Raw genomic sequence first — 15,803 nt, forward strand, 5'->3', positions numbered from 1 at the left:
AAATGGGGGTGATATCCTGAAGAATGCAGGCAGGAGCTGGCTGTGCAGGGGGCAGGAGGGCACTGCTGTACCCAAATGGACCACAGAACAGCCTTCTTGCCACCCACGTTTCTCAACCTATGGGTCTTTTTTAGTCTTAATTCTTCCTGGGGAAAAATAAATAAATGAATAAATAAAAATTAAAAAAAATAAAAGAAATAAAAGAAAAAACAAAAAACAGCGATGCTAAGGGATGCCACGCCCGGGCACCGTCCCAGCCAAAATGTCCGCTTCTGAGCGCAAGCCCCGCGTCGGGCCGCCACAGAGGGAGGAGCAGCCTCCCACCCCTACCATAGCGGCCTCGGGAAGGAAAAGAGAGAGGAAGCGGCGGTACAAAGCGAGCGCCCCAGGGGGAGCCCTGGCTTTCCCTGCTCCGCCCCGCGGCACTGCGCATGCATCGCTGCCCCTGACTCACCCCGCTGGGCTGCGGCAGGCGGGCGAACTGGAAGCGGGGCGAGAGCGGCGGTGGGGACAGGCACCATGAACCGCATAGGCAGGAGGGCGAACGAGACGCTGATCGAGATGGCCCTGTCGGCCGACGGTAGGCGCGGGGCCGCGCGAAGGGGCTGGGGCTGATGGGGAGCGCGCTGGCGGTGTCCGCACCGTGAGGTGCCCGAGGGAGGCCGGGGCTTCGGGACAGCGGCTTTGCGTGGCAGCCCCACCGTCGTTCCTTCGTCAGCGCGCTGCCGGCGCGGGGTGTGTGGGCTGAAGCGCTCGGAGGGGGTGCGGGTGTCGGCTGCGTCCTGCCAGCGCGGGGTGGGTGTTGGCTGTGAGATGGTACTCTGCCGTGGAAAGATCTTTCTGAAAATACCATGGGGGCCGTGTTTTGCCACCGGTCCCGGCAGTGAAGACCCCCTGGCCCCCTGGCACGGAACAACCACTTCCCCGTGTGTTGGGGCTCGGTCTTGGGAGCTATTTCTCCGTCACTAGCTCCGTGACATCACTTCTCTTTAGGAAGACACGTTTTGAACACCTCCAGCAACAGTGTGGTTTCCAAAAGCCTCGACAGAATTGTTTCAGAAAGCAGTGCCTGTGGGTGCTACCACAAGAGCTGCGGGCACCCAGGAACAGCCAAGTGGGAGCTCTCCGTGTGCCATCTCTGGCACTACAGCCTGCATGGCGCTTCCCAAGCCCTACGGGGAGCCCTGAGTCACTGCCCGGCCCTCTGACTGCCAGCACGCAGCTGGGCTCAAAACAGGCTGCTACTCTGAGCCGGCCTGCTTTCCTGAAGGAGCTGGAGACAGAAACATGTTTAGTCAATATGTGGTAACCATGCAGGCAGTGATGCTGAAAGTCAGGAATGTAAACTTAGTTCCACAGTGCTCCGTTTTCCCATGAGTGTCATGTGTTGGGCTTTTTTTAAGTCATAAACCTTGAACCTAAGGAGCTGGGAGGGGTTTCAGTGAGTGAGGATGATATAGCAGCATACATCATACATTGGCACATAACTGTATGGAGTCATGCACCAATTCAATTCACTTTTTAATCAAGCGCTTTCCTAAAACAGATTAAGAACTTAATATGGGAGTGGACTTTTAGAAGCTTGCTAATGTGTTATTAAAAAAAAAGTCTGGATTTGCGATAAATAAAATCTGCCCTTCCAGCTGTGGTCTGCAAAAGTTAGCAATATGCATCTATTACCACTGAGGCTTCTCCAAGATCTAAATGTATGCTTTGTACTCCTAAGGTAACCTCCTAAAGAGGCTTCCAGCCATAGGTGTCAGATGTGCCATCACAGAGTAGTGTCTGGGTGAGAATAAATAGGAAAAAGGCAGAAGGAAAAGGAAATGCTGATTTTTTGCCTTAAAGACACATTCCTATCTCAATGGTACATGTGTATTTAATTCTGGTTTGCTATTGCATTTCGTTATACTTGAATGCTGAAGAACAAGTTATGTGAGTGAAAAGCTACTTTGCAGCAGCAGAAGGTTGAGCGTGCACTCTGTGTTTGGAGCTCATGTACCAAACGTACTGCAGAGGAAGTTCTCTCACTTCCTGATGAATGAGACAAGTGTGAGGTAATAATTTTCACTTTGAAGTGTGTGATTTTGCTTTTCATTCAAGATGTGTGTCATCTACCTGAATATTAAAAAAAAAAAAAAAGTGAACTTGCAAAATTCTGATGTAAGTATCAAAAAAAGATGCAGTCTGTTGTTAGGAATATTTCTTTGTGCTGCCTTTCAGCATTATATTTTCTGCTTAAGATACCAATGCCACAGCTTCTGTGGACCGTCTGGAAGCTGGCAATTTGCTCTGTACTGTGTTTTGGGATGTAGACCCATGCAGATGAATGCAGTTTAAGTGCATGGAACACCTAAGGGGAACCCAAATCCAACTTCTGTTCTGCATGGCAGAAAGAGGTTATTCATATTCCCTTGGACTGGAACTGGACTGATGCCATGGCTCGTCTTTCTAAGAGGTACCTGACTGCTCCACATTCAAATACTCGCCTATGTGCTTTGTCATCTTGCTTGTGTTCCCCTAAGAAAGGCAGAAGCATATCAGGAGAGGTTGATGGTGAGATTTCCAAATAGCACCTGTGCTGACTGCTAATAATGCACTGCTGCTCAGGGCCAAGTACTGCAGTTGATTAAGAGAATGTTACTTACTTAATTGAAACTGATTCGTACTCACAATATAAGATGAAAATATAGGCCTGTGTTCAAAACTACAGCTGTCTTTAATTACTGAGGGAATAATGATAATTTTTGACCTATCTGTAGAAACTCTGAGTGTTTTATCACCTACAGGACTAAATTGAAGGATTAGCTAACACAAAAACTCTCTGGAAGAGTATTCCCGGGTAATTAAATCAAAGCTCCAGTGCATTTAGGCATAGTTCAGCATAGAAAAGGCAAGTGAGAAAATATGCCATTAGCCTCATGAAGCAACGTGTAGTTCATACATGGGATTTCTTTACTGGCAGAGATGTCACTACCAGGCACAGTTTAAATACATGTTGGGTATCCAACAGGTAAGCTTTGTTTAAACAGAAAACTACAGTTTGTAACAGGAACATCTGCTTTGTGGAACAGATTCCAACAATTTGCAAAACACCACCTTCTATGTTGGTGTGCACAGTAAGATAATTTTGCTGTGATGCTTTTAATGAAAAACTGTAAACTTAAATCCCACTTCACTGCACTTCTTAAATATTAATTTTATCCTGAGATTGCATCAAAAAATACAGATTCTCCTTTGTACTGGTGATAAACTTTTTCTGCAGCTCAGTGGCTGGCAAAGTAGAGTAGCTCCATAGGAAGAGCTAAGTGCTCTCACCTGCCTTATTTGTCCCCTGGCAGTAATGTGGGATGTTCTAGACACTCTTCTGAGAGCTGGGAAATACAGTTGAATTCAGTCAAGTACAAGAGAACTGACCTGTTTCTCCCTTCTCAGATGAATGCTGTTTAGTTTCCATGTAAATAAAAAAAAAAGGGGGGGGGGTTGCAGCTTCACTTATAAACAAAATGCTAAGTTACTTTGCTTTCCAAGCAGTCTGTCTGATGCTAGCCAGCCCCTATTAAGAACTGAAAGCTGAGCTTAAAATGTGTTTTGCTCTTTGTAATTTGAAAAAGTACGGTAATATACTTTTTTGATAATAGTATCAAAAACTAGAAGGGCACCTTAACATCTCCATACAAGTGATCAGTAATTACTAGGACAAGAAGGAAAACTGGAATAAGATGCAATAGGTGCTGAAAATGCACTTTCAAAGTTACTGCTGGCAGATAACTTGTCAAAAATAGTTTTTTATACATAGTGTCTAGTTAATGAATTGTCTACAGTTGAGAACAGCAAGTCTCCTACCATAAATGTATAGTTTAAAAAGTATTGATAATATCATCTGGTGCGCTACTGTTGCTGTGTTTTTCTTAAATTGTGTGGCAAGGTGGTGATGAAATGAACTTTTCTACTATTTTTTTGTTACTTAGGGGCTAAACCAAGGAGCCATGTGATTGTCAGGCCATACTTTGCTGTCTAGCATCACCTTCACTGTATTTTAGAATAGCTTTTCACATGTGGAGATTGAAGAAAGGTGAGAAGGGTATTTGTGGCCTCCTGATAGGGATGCCTCTTGCAATCATAATACAGCTTGTAAAAGATTTTGAGATGTTAGCTAAAGATGCAGAAAGCTAAATAAAATATCAGTTGTTTGTGAAGATGAATTCTTGGGGTGGTGGAGTTGACTCTGGGTTGGGACTTGGTTACTTGGGATTATACTGTAGGCATGTTCATATTTTCTTGATGAACCTCCTGCAAGAACTTCAGGCTGTTAGATGTGTTGTGTTGGTTGCTGTAGCCTGGTGCATGCCAAGAGAATGTGTGCTGGCAGCTGAGTTGGCTGCAGCTGCTGAGATGGCCTAACATAAGGCATACAGTGCGGAGATGTGTTCCCTGCGCAACTGTGGTGGTGTGTTGTAAGCAGTAATTACCTTTCTTAATGTAACATAATGCAATTCTTAATTTACCCATCTGAGCAGGGTGAGGGATATGACATAAACATCTATGCTAAAGTGTATTTCTCATGAAGAGCTGAGAAAATAGCTTAACTCTGTACCAAAGTCAATTCAATATTGTGGTAATCCAGTGAAGGATTTCTGAATCTATTTATATGCATTCAGAATACGTCCAAGGGTGAACTTGGATCACTTATCATACTGCATTGGGATAGAACTGGAACACTGTAGGGCTGACTTCAGACTATCTCTCTTTAGCCCCTGCTTTGTCAGTAGTTTATGCTACCAGAGAATTTTATTTTAGTTGGAACTGATGCACAAGGAATGAGGAAAGAAATTTCCTTAGATCCTATTTGCACAGTTGTAATCTGGTGTTCTCAACAAATCTTGTAGCTTATTGGGTTACGGGATTTCAGCTCTCTTTGGTGAGGGTGGGAGGAAATTGAAATACAGTAGTGTGATACAGATCTTTGCATTATGGAAAAAAATAAGAGTAGATGAGCATCTACTGAGAATATCTTAGGGCAAGGTGCTGTTTTTATAACTGGAAATCCCTCATGATTGCATGTCTCCCTTAGCAGGCTCCCAAGGGTAAATGTGAAATTGGAGGCCTTTGGCAAGACAGCAGAATTCCAGCAAGCATTGTGGGTAAGGCTCATGGTGCAGATGACTGGTCTTTAATTTTCTGCTCTAGTCCAAAATTAGAAAAGAGCCTGTGGTTTGTTATTCAAAGGGGTTTTCTTAACTATCAGGTAGGAAATTGGAGAGCCTCTTTTTTGCCCATTTACAATGTACTGGAGATATACCACACTGACAAGTAATGACAAGCAGATGTATTTCACAGGCCATCAAAAAGTTGGATGTCTGTGCTATTTTGGTCCTGCTAATAAGCTGGTGTCTACATCACAAACCATAAGTGATGGGAGCTGTGGTCTACCACACTGCTTTTTTTTCTTGATTGGTAGGGAACATTTCCGTGGGTCTTCTATGTGACTTCCACGCTTACTCTCACTCATTTGAGTGATCAGAATAGAAAGCATTATGTTGCAAACTCATACACCAATATATTTGTATGTTATTTAATATGGGAAAGTGAAGCAAAATTCTCAGTGGCACATGTCATTGGAAGTATGACCAAAAGGGTGCCAAAGCAGAGTATAGGGACAGGAAGGAACTAAGAATTGCAGGTGAAATTCAATGTACATCTGATATTAAGTGTGGGAAGCAGCTGTGGAATACAGCTAGTAGACAGAAAATAGATGATGTAGTTCTTCACAGTGCTTTTTACTTTCTTAGTAAAGGTACAAGTCAAATATGTTCCTTGTAGTTCTTGCTCCTCCTCTACCCACTCTGTTTTTCCCCACTATTGCGCCATCTGTGGCTCACTGTGTTGGTTTTCTCATACAGTCTCTGTAGGAGATTTCTCATGCTAGGAGATGTGTGTCCATAGAAAGAACGGTACCTGGGGACCCCCACTGCTTATGAGAACAGCTGCAGAGGCTGAAAGAAGTCAGAGATTGCGTTGCTTCCATATTATATTTCAGTGCAATCTGTGAATGAATAATGCTGTGAGATTTTAAATGGGCCTCAAGGAAAGCAAGCCTGTACTTAATGCTTTTTAAGTGCTTGTAATTCCCTTGTGCTGTGATGAAAAGCGATAGCACAGTTGCCCGTTCTTCCTCTGTTCTGGAGTGCGATCAGCATGCACCTGGCATTTCCATATATGTGCACAGCCATTGCTTGAGCTGCTTGTCTGCTTCTGCAGTCAGCGCTGATGAAAAATGGCCTTTGGCATATAAATAGTCTAAATGCAAACAAATACTACCATAGTCCTTCACAAGCTGCCAGGTCTAATGTAGGCTGCTCTACCACCCTGCTCTTCTGAGGCTTATTTGCCATCTAAGTCCCCCTTACTTCCACACCTAAATCTTACACATGTAAAAATACCTCACTTTATCCAACTACTTCTGGTCTGGGCTTTCTCTTTTTTAATTGCATTTGAACCTGTTAATTGGTTGGCATGTGCCATTCTGCCTAATGATGGTACCTGAAAAGTATAAATGTTCCACGATCACAGCATGTTTGATACAGCGGCATAGACGGGACTTACAGTGTGGTAGTAGTTATTGCCTTCACCGCATAAAAATGTCATTCAAGTTTTGTGTTACAAGGCTATGCTTGTGGTTTTTTGCTAAAAACAGATTTATGTAAATCTAATGTGTTAAACTTGGTGCTTTCTAATCTAGATCAGAGGTTCTGTGGGTTTTATAAAAGGAAGGCAGCTAGGAGTAAACTTTGAGTTCTAATTCAGAATACCTATTTATTATACTAGAGGTTAGAACTACAAACTGTATTTCATCCACATTACCAGATTTTGTTAGTTAGATTTTTCTCCCTTATTTTTGTCTATTAAAAATATTGTTTGTTTCTTTTACTACCTCTGTGTTCGTAAACACCTGTTCTGTGGAATCACCCATTTAATAATTAAACACATGATGGCCATGAAGTAGATAACTAAAGGTGGTTTGGTTTTTTTTTTTAAGGGAATCATAAAGTTCTTTTCCTATGTTCCTAGTAAATTATCTTGGATCTACAAGAAAATTAACGTTTTTACTGTTTGGGAATAGCATTAAAATTTCAGGAACAGCTCTGTGTGTGTATAGACCACTTCAAGCATAACCTTGAGATGGAATCTTTGGTTCAGGAGTGCAGCTGTTGCTCTTCAGATGATACCAGGTGAAGTAATAATGCTTATTGAACTTGCTGGTGAGCCAGCACTCTAGGTGGGTCCCAGTTCCCCTAGGCAGCTCTGTCATCCAGCTTGGGAATCTGGTCAGGTTGTGCAATGGCTCCTTCCAGGGATTTCAGGGAACTGGGGTGCAGCAAGTCTTGCTTTATTGCAGGGCAGGGATGTGGCTTATGTGAACTGGGAGCAGTTGGTCAAATACTTGGAAGTTCACTGAAGTAATTTTAAAGCCGTGCTTTTCTGAGATACGGAAGCACATAAAATAGTCATTGTGTGGAATGAGTGGCCTTATTCTGGAGCAGTATTTCATCAGTATGCATTTTTGTTAGTGACTTATTGCTGAATCCGGCTCCCAATGAGTAGAAATCAGTTAGAGTAGGTCCCAGCTGACAAGTTCAGCAGGAATCCCATGCTGATCTTTTGGGAGCACATGTTGCAATACTGTAAATCATGTATTGATTTAGCAATAAGTAGTCATGTTCTTAAATTGATTCTTCTCTTCCCCTTAGAAAGACAGGCCGTTATATAATGGAGGAGTTTACTAAGATGGTGTCCAGGAATAAAATTTTCTTTGACTCCTCGGTAAGGGTGAATATTAGGAATTTTGTTCATAGCACAAAGTAGCTACCTCATTTAAGTTTGTTAATTTTAGTTCACCTGGAGCATCGTGACTTCACTCTAGGAACACGCATAGGTGTGAACTGAGGAGTCAGCGGTTTGCAGAACGGTATAATGTGTCTCAAAGTCCCTTTAACCTGCTAGTTTTTGCTGAGTAAGAAAGTTGCCATTAACAATTCTAAGACTGGGTTCTGCTTCACCCTGGGACCATCAAGCTCTGTTTTGGTGCTCATCATTGAGCACTGCTGAGCTGTGCTGCTTGACTTGTCCCACCTATTGGGTAGTCACAGGAGGTCTTGATCTCCAAAAGCACCATTGCTTTTTTTTTTTTGACAAGACTGAAGAAATTGACTTGTATTGTGAGATTTTTATAGATTAACTTCTCAAAACAAACAATTTATTTTGCATTGTTTGTTTTCTTGCAAATTATTTTAATTCTTGACTACACTGTTAATACAGATTTTATAAAATAAAAGAGAATTTGTCCACTTCTTGTCATACTGTTGCTTGAAGGGTAGCTCAGTCATCCATGTGGCCTTCCATCCATTTATCTCACTTTAAATGTGTGACTTCCAGGCATATGCAGATGTATGTATTGCTTCCTTCTATAAATTGCAGCTACTGTAGTGCCTTTATAATGTAATCTTGGTAGTGCCTAGGCCTTTAAGGGTTTTTGGTCCTTCAACATGGAATGCATAGACAAGTTTCAAAGGACAATTTACTGATCATATTAAAACACTTTATTTAACCAAATAGGTTCAAATGGGGAATTGCATTACTTTCATTTCTTTATCTTAAAATGCCAGTTTTGCCACGTAGGAAAAAAGGAAGTGATTCGGGCACTCTAAGCAAATTTAGACTATTGTAGAACAACTCACCAGTTCAATGCACAAGAAGACATTCATCATGCTTGCTATGGAAATAAGAAGATTGACTTAGTAGAAGTACCATTTATTTGTGGAGTAAGCTACATAAATTCTGACAAGCTGTATCAGTCGCATTTATATTCTGCAGCCTTCAGTCTTGTATGCTAATTTCTGTGAACTGTTTTGGATTACTGTTGTTTGTCTAGGTCTGTAATTGAAATAGAAGTGAACTGTAATTCTTCAGGATGACACATTGAAAGTTTATAAGTAGACTGCCCTTCGGTTGGGTACAGTTTAGGACAGCGTATGTTAATGATAGTGGAAATTAAACTTACAGGTCATAAGAAGCTCGCTCATTTCTGGTAGTGCACAGCTCCCAGGACACGTGTTTAAGGCATTAGAAATAGCGGTACATGGAATTGTTAGGCTATTGGAGACCATTCTTTTAGGTGTATAAATGGCTTCATATCTTCTTACTTACAGCAGAGCAGGTAGTGTGGAAGAACAAAGCAGTTCCCTTACAGATGGTAGTTTCATCAGTATATCATTGTATTCCATGTTTGGATATAAGAATGCAATTTCTTGAAATGTTTTCAAGATATTTTCTTGGCTAGTGGAAACTATTCTTGTCCTCCCTGTTGGTGGTATGGGAAAGCAAAAGCTCAGCTTATGTTGCTGAATGATGGGCCTGGACTGAAAGCCAAATGCTGAGGGTTCAGGAAAAGCCTGCTCACTGCCTTCTGTCTAGTCTGTTGTTTCTACTGCAGGCTCATCTGTTCAGTTACTGAGGCTTATTGTGAAGAATAGAGGAGGCTTATTAAATGTGTTAATGTTAGAAGTGGATTTGACTTGAGACTTCTGGTTTTAACTGAAGCATTTTTTCCTTTTAAAGATGACATTGCAGTTCTCACCAAGTTCAAGCGGTCGTGGTCAGAAGGTATCATACTAAGCAGCATTATACCTACCTCTCTTGTGTGTTTGTCCTCTATTGTTACTCTCATTACTTCTTTATTCTTTTATTTATTACTGTTGTTTTTAATTGTAAAAGTCTCTTGATTAAGAACTGACCAGGCATCTCCATTCATGGTACCTGTTGCAGTTCTGGGTTGTAGCTTCTTTATAACTAGGCGACATGGACGTGTGCTTTCTCGTCTTGCTGCCTAGGAACCTGCTTATATGTTTGTCAAGGAGTGAACATTTAATAATGTTGTATTTCTCAGCTACTTTAGGTTCTGTCTTTTCTTTCTGCCTTTTTGTATGCTGCACCAGCCTTAATTCAGTCTTATTCCCCTGGATTAGAAATACTAAGAGGATTTCTTCTCACAATTTGAATAAGTTATCAACTGAGCTAATTACCAAAAAAAGCATTTAATGGTAAAACTCTTAATCGCGCTTGTTCTTGTGGTTAAGTTTTTCCAATGACAGAATTCATAATCCAGGAAGAACAACCATCTAGGCTGTTGTAGGCTATGGAGTTGGTTCAGGTCATCTCAGCAGCACAGGTAAATGGAATGTCACAGCTTCAGGGCCAAGGTGCCTGGCTACTTCTGCCATGGGGAGCTCTGTGACACTGGGGCTTTCTGCTCCTGGGCTTGATACCTTCAACGAAAGTTGCAGTAGCCAGCTGCTTCCCAGTGTGATGGGCAAAGCAGGCAGTGGAGTGATGGTGATGCCCCCTTTCTTTTTGGCTGTCCTAGGCAGCTGCCTGGTTGACTTGCGCTTAGAGTCAGCCCTGTATCATGGTAGAGCCTCTCTTCAGGAATATTCTTGCAGAAACAGCATCTCAAGGAAATTATTCTGAATATTTTGATAGTTGCTGCTTTTTTGAGTAAAGACTTCTAGGTTCTTATTATGTTTTTTTTCCCATTTTGTGCCACGTGTTTGTCTTGTTTGAATGTTTGTGGTGTTGGGGAGGTGACACGGGTTCTGTTCTGAAGCTGTTGCATTAAATGTTTTCTGCTGTTGGTGCTCTGTTTTACAGTGTAGCATTTATGATGTAATTGGGTGGGAAAAGTGAACCTAAATTAGTTACTTCCACACAAACTTTTTATAAATGACTTGACACTGGTCTTGATTCTTATATGATAGAATCATAGAATCATTAAGGTTGGAAAAGACCAGTGAGATCCCCAAGTCCAACCCCAGCCCACCCCCACCATGCCCACTGACCACATCCCTCAGTGCCATATCTCCACAGCTCTGGAACACCCCCAGAGATGGTGACTCCCCCACCTCCCTGGGCAGCCTGTGCCAGTGCCTCACCCCTCTTGCTGAGAAATTGTTCCTTATGTTCCTGCACATCAGCATATACAACAAACTTTTCTATAGGAGCATGTATAAAAAATTATATTTTAAAAAATTTTAAATTTTAAAAATTATTATTTTCTAATCAAGATTTACAGATAGGTTTTGCAGGCGTGATTTGGAATATTGGGCTTACATCAACAACTGTTTCTTATATTGAAGAATTTTTGGGATGCTGTATCATAATCTACCATTGCCCAATTTCTTGCCACAAAAGTTAAAACTGAGGAAGACCATTGTTTATAGTCAAGCTTCTGAGAGCGTCTGACTGGAGGTATTTCGGGCTTATAAAAAAAAAAAAAGGAAAAACAAAAAAAAGTAGGCTTCTGTTGTTGGTAGAAGTTCAACTAACTGTAGTTGTTAGAAAGTGCACCAGTCTAAGCTGTGATATTCTGTCCTGCCTGAGCTATACCCATTGATGTTTCCTTGCTGTCTGACAGAGGAGCAATGAAGAGGCAGCTTTGTTGGATTCCTGCTCTGGGTTGGGATGAGCTATATACAAAGCCATTTATCCTTTTCTTTTGGTGGTGGTGGAGTTGTTTAGATACCTGATCTAGGACACTGGTTTGTCTGTCTGATAAGCAGGGACAAGGTTGTTTGCAAAATCTTCTTAGAGCAAGAGCCCAGTTTATGGGCTCAGGATTGCTCTCCAGAGGAAACTGCTGACAGAGCAGGTTCAGATCCATAGATCCTGCCATCCTCTTACATTGATTTAAAGGTATCAGTGTAATTTCCCCCATTGTGTTAATATTTAAGTGGTAATCTCTTTGGCAGACCAACTGTATTTATGGGAAAGTCAACTTAAGATAATATTCTTGATTCTGTTATCCTATCTCTATTATGTGGTCAGCTATAATCATGACTTTATATGCCATCAATCCCTTAGCAACAAAAAACAATTTAATAGTTAACACACAACAACCAGGATAATTGAACTTTGATTACCAAAGCAGCAAAGGTCTGAGCATTGGATCCTCATTAGACAGTAACCTATAGGACATTTGAGGCAAGGAATAATTTTATCTTCTCAAATACAAGATGCTGGTGGGTTGTTTGTCACTGTTAGAAATGTCTATGTGACTGCAAGTTAGTACATGCTACATGTGATGTCTCATGGTGTTTTCTCCCTTCAAAGAACCATTCATGTAGATTTCATGTAGCTAAATATTTTTCTAGGTGTTGCTTTTGCTTGCTCGTAGTCCCATGCCGTCTGGTTTTACTTCACTTGCAAATACAAGGATATTTTTGAAGGCCTGTACTTACACAGATCTCTCTTTCAATGTTCTTTAGGGGAAGAAAGCAATGGACCTTTATGTGAAACCATTTCAACTGCAGGATCTGAGGTCCCAAGTGGCTCTGAGGTAAAGTATAGTACAGACAGGATTAACATACTGCTGGTAGAATGAGAGAGAAACAGTGCCATGAAAGAGAAAATTAATTTTGATTAAGAGCACTGCTATTAGATTCTCATGTGTATATATTTATCCATGTAAACGTTTTTTCTTCCTATAGTGTTTTGAAGGAGCAAAACTATGAAAGTAATGTTGCTATTCACTGAGGAACTTCACAATACAATAGCTTTAACAGTAGTGGAAAACAGTTCGGGGCTTTACAACGCTTTCAATATCAGTCTTCGAAGAAGAATCACATGGTTGCTTCAGTGTTTTGTTAATAGGAAAAACATCATGCTCCTTCGCAAAACCAGCACTTGGTTTTACGCTGTGTTACACTACTAGAGAATCAAGGCACTTTTCCATTCCTGTGCTTGTAGGTATTTTTAACAGTATAGTTCTTTCTGAGAAAGCCAAAAGTAGGCAAGTTATAAGAATACCTCTCCTTTGCAAGATGTGCAAACTGAAATGCATCACCATCTACTCATTTGTCTCAGTGCCTTATTACTTAATACAGAGTGCACAATAAAGAGAGATACATGGATACTATTCAGTTAAGGAAGAAATTAAAATGAGTTCGGAAATATTTTCTGAAATTGTTTTAATTTCTGTTGTCTAATCTCTTAATTGTTAGTGTATGTTTAGAGGAGGATAGGAAGAGTTTTAGATAAGAATAGCAATAGCTGCTTTGCTAAAGTACAGTCTTAAGTTGCTTATGAGCCCTAATCAGAAATCAGAATCATAGGGTAGCCTGGGTTGAAAAGGACCACAATGATCATCTTGTTTCAACCCCCTGTTATATGTAGGGTTGCCAACCACTAGACCGGGCTGCCCAGAGCCACATCCAGCCTGGCCTTAAATGCCTCCAGGGATGGGGCATCCACAACCTCCTTGGGCAACCTGTTCCAGTGCGTCATCACCCTCTGTGTGGAAAAACTTCTTCCTAATATCCAACCTAAACCTCCCATGTCCCAGTTTAAAACCATTCCCCCTTGTCCTATCACTATCCACCCTCAAAAACAGATGCTCCCTTTCCTGTTTATACACTCCCTTCAAGTACTGGAAGACCACAATGAGGTCTCCCTGGAGCCTTCTCTTCTCCAAAGTAAACAAGCCTACTTCCCTCAACCTTTCCTCATAGGAGAGGTGCTCCAGCCCTCTGATCATCTTAGGGGCCCTCCTCTGGACCTGCTCCAAGAGCTCCATGTCCTTCCTGTACTGGGAGCCCCAGGCCTGGACGCAGTACTCCAGATGAGGCCTCACAAGAGCTGAGTAGAGGGGCACAATCACCTCCCTCTCCCTGCTGGCCACCCCCTTTTTTTTAATGCAGCCCAGAACACAGTTGGCCTTCTGGGCTGCAAGTGCACACTGCTGGCTCATGTCCAGCTTCTTGTCCACCAGGACCCCCAAGTCCTTCTCTGCAGGGCTGCTCTCAAGGAGATCTTCCCCCAGTTTGTATAAGTACCTGGGATTGCCCCGACCCAAGTGCAGCACCCTGCACTTGGCCTTATTGAACGTCATTACGTTCTCATGGGCCCACTTCTCCGGCCTGTCCAGGTCCCTCTGGATGGCTTCCCTTCCTTCCAATGTATTGACTGCACTGCTCAGCTTGGTGCCTTCCGCAAACTTGCTGAGGGTGCACTCGATGCCATCGTCTATGTCATTGATAAAGATATCATGGAATCGAGTGCTGGCAAAGTGTAGTTCTGCTACATTTTTAAAGTACCTTCCCCCATCTCCCTTCAAGAGGTAAATTTAAAGTTGACCCTGTGAAGGCAGAACACCACATCCTTCTTGGATTACACAGATCTTTGTTTTGCTAGCATGTGCACTGTATCACCTACATGTTTTTTATGAATCTACCATGTTTCATCTGTTATTGTGTTCGGTCTGCTTCCTCCCCATCTATTGTATGAGTCCCATAGTAATCTTCTCCAGAAAAAAACTTGTTGAACAGACATAGAAAATACTTCACTGAACTCAGGCAGATATGATCTCAAATTACAGTGTATGAATCACTGCACTGTGATAGGCAGCAGAGTCTGAAGCTGTTTCCAACTTCCTTCTGAGTGCCTGTGTTTAGATGAAGATGGCCCATTTCACCAAGACCTGAAAGAATTCAATTTCATGTGGGAAAGGGCAGGAGACGTGGGAGAAAGGGTGTGTGACATATTTAATGTTTGGGTAATGGGATTTGAACTTTTTTTGATGTTCAAATGTTACAGAAAAGGAGGCTTTCATCTTCAGCATTTTCTTGTCTGGGAGTCTGCTTGCAAAAGGCATATCTGGTTTTCCTTCCAGATGCTCTCCATGGTTGATTTATGCTGTATTTTCTCTTTTTCTACTTAAATATGTTCCTTACCTAGTAATTTTTCTTAATTTGTTTGTAAGTACCACAAAGAAATGTCATACTAACATGTCTGTAGTTGACTTAATGACTTTTTCTCTTCCTAAGAGGAAACAGCATGTTTGGCTATAGGTTGTTTCTTCAGGTCAGCTGGTCATCTGACACTTGTTATGTTTAAATTGATACTTCTCTCTGTTTACATTACCCTACCCTGTATCCTTTAATACACAGTCATTCATTAGATTTTTGCTTCCTATACATAAACTTGGCATAAAGTTGTACAGTTGTTCCTAATCTTGCCCAGCGCTGTAATCAGCCATGACAGCCCTAGTTTGTAATGATTAATGTCCTTTGTATCCAGGTAAAGTGTTTCCATGAATCGATTCCAACAGTAACATAGGCTTCATTTTTTTCATATAATGCTAATCCTTTATCTTGATATGTCTTCACAACTTCAGTTTCTTCTTTATAAGCTGAAAGACTTTACTTTCCCAGTTTACTTTTCCCAGTTCTTTGCTAGCTTGCCTTTGTCTTTTTCCTTAACGCATTCCTGTAGCAGTTGAGTAGGGCCATCAATTCTGGCATGTGAGAAGACCCATTCTCTCTCCTCTTTCTGCAAAGACCTGTTTGAACTCAGGTTAGTGTGTTCTGTTGTTTTGGCGGCTAGTCTGTTTTTCTGTTATACAAATTTACTTTGGTGATAGGTGGGTAAGTGTCGTCTTATCAGGTACTTAAATTTATGTTCCTGCAACTTGGGTGCACTTCGTACTAAGACTTGAAGTCTCAAAACCATCTAACTTCACTGATTTTTAAAACATAAATGGAATTCATTCATAAAAAGATTAGAAGAGTATTACCTGAATTTCCATCAAGTCACAATTACAGCATGCTTGTACTGTCTTTTTTTTTCTCTTCCCCTCCAAAAATCCCCATAACTTAGGATAATGTCATACTTCTACTTAGCCAGGAGACCTTAGATCTACTACTGCTAAATGAGAAACAGGGAGGATTGGGAGAAGTTAACATCTAGATTCT

General features: G+C 41.5%; 1 protein-coding gene across 17 annotated transcripts in view; it reads left to right on the plus strand.

Moving 5' to 3' along the window:
- Window positions 1–460: 460 nt before the first annotated feature.
- Window positions 461–15,803, plus strand: part of ANO5 (anoctamin 5) — a 50,269-nt gene continuing 34,926 nt past the window's right edge. For 5 of the 17 annotated variants that reach the window (XM_040700771.2, XM_015286181.4, XM_040700772.2 and 2 more), the window contains exons 1-3: window positions 461–580; window positions 9,619–9,663; window positions 12,321–12,391. In XM_040700771.2, the coding sequence (XP_040556705.1) occupies window positions 520–580; window positions 9,619–9,663; window positions 12,321–12,391 (177 nt within the window). In that variant the 5' untranslated portion in view covers window positions 461–519. Of the gene's footprint in view, window positions 581–5,074; window positions 5,145–9,618; window positions 9,664–12,320; window positions 12,392–14,550; window positions 15,406–15,803 lie in introns of those variants that run through there. The other 12 variants (XM_040700773.2, XM_040700775.2, XM_040700776.2 and 9 more) reach the window with 8 other exon arrangements.

Source organism: Gallus gallus, chromosome 5, assembly GCF_016699485.2.
Source record: "Gallus gallus isolate bGalGal1 chromosome 5, bGalGal1.mat.broiler.GRCg7b, whole genome shotgun sequence".
Lineage (NCBI taxonomy): Eukaryota > Metazoa > Chordata > Aves > Galliformes > Phasianidae > Gallus > Gallus gallus.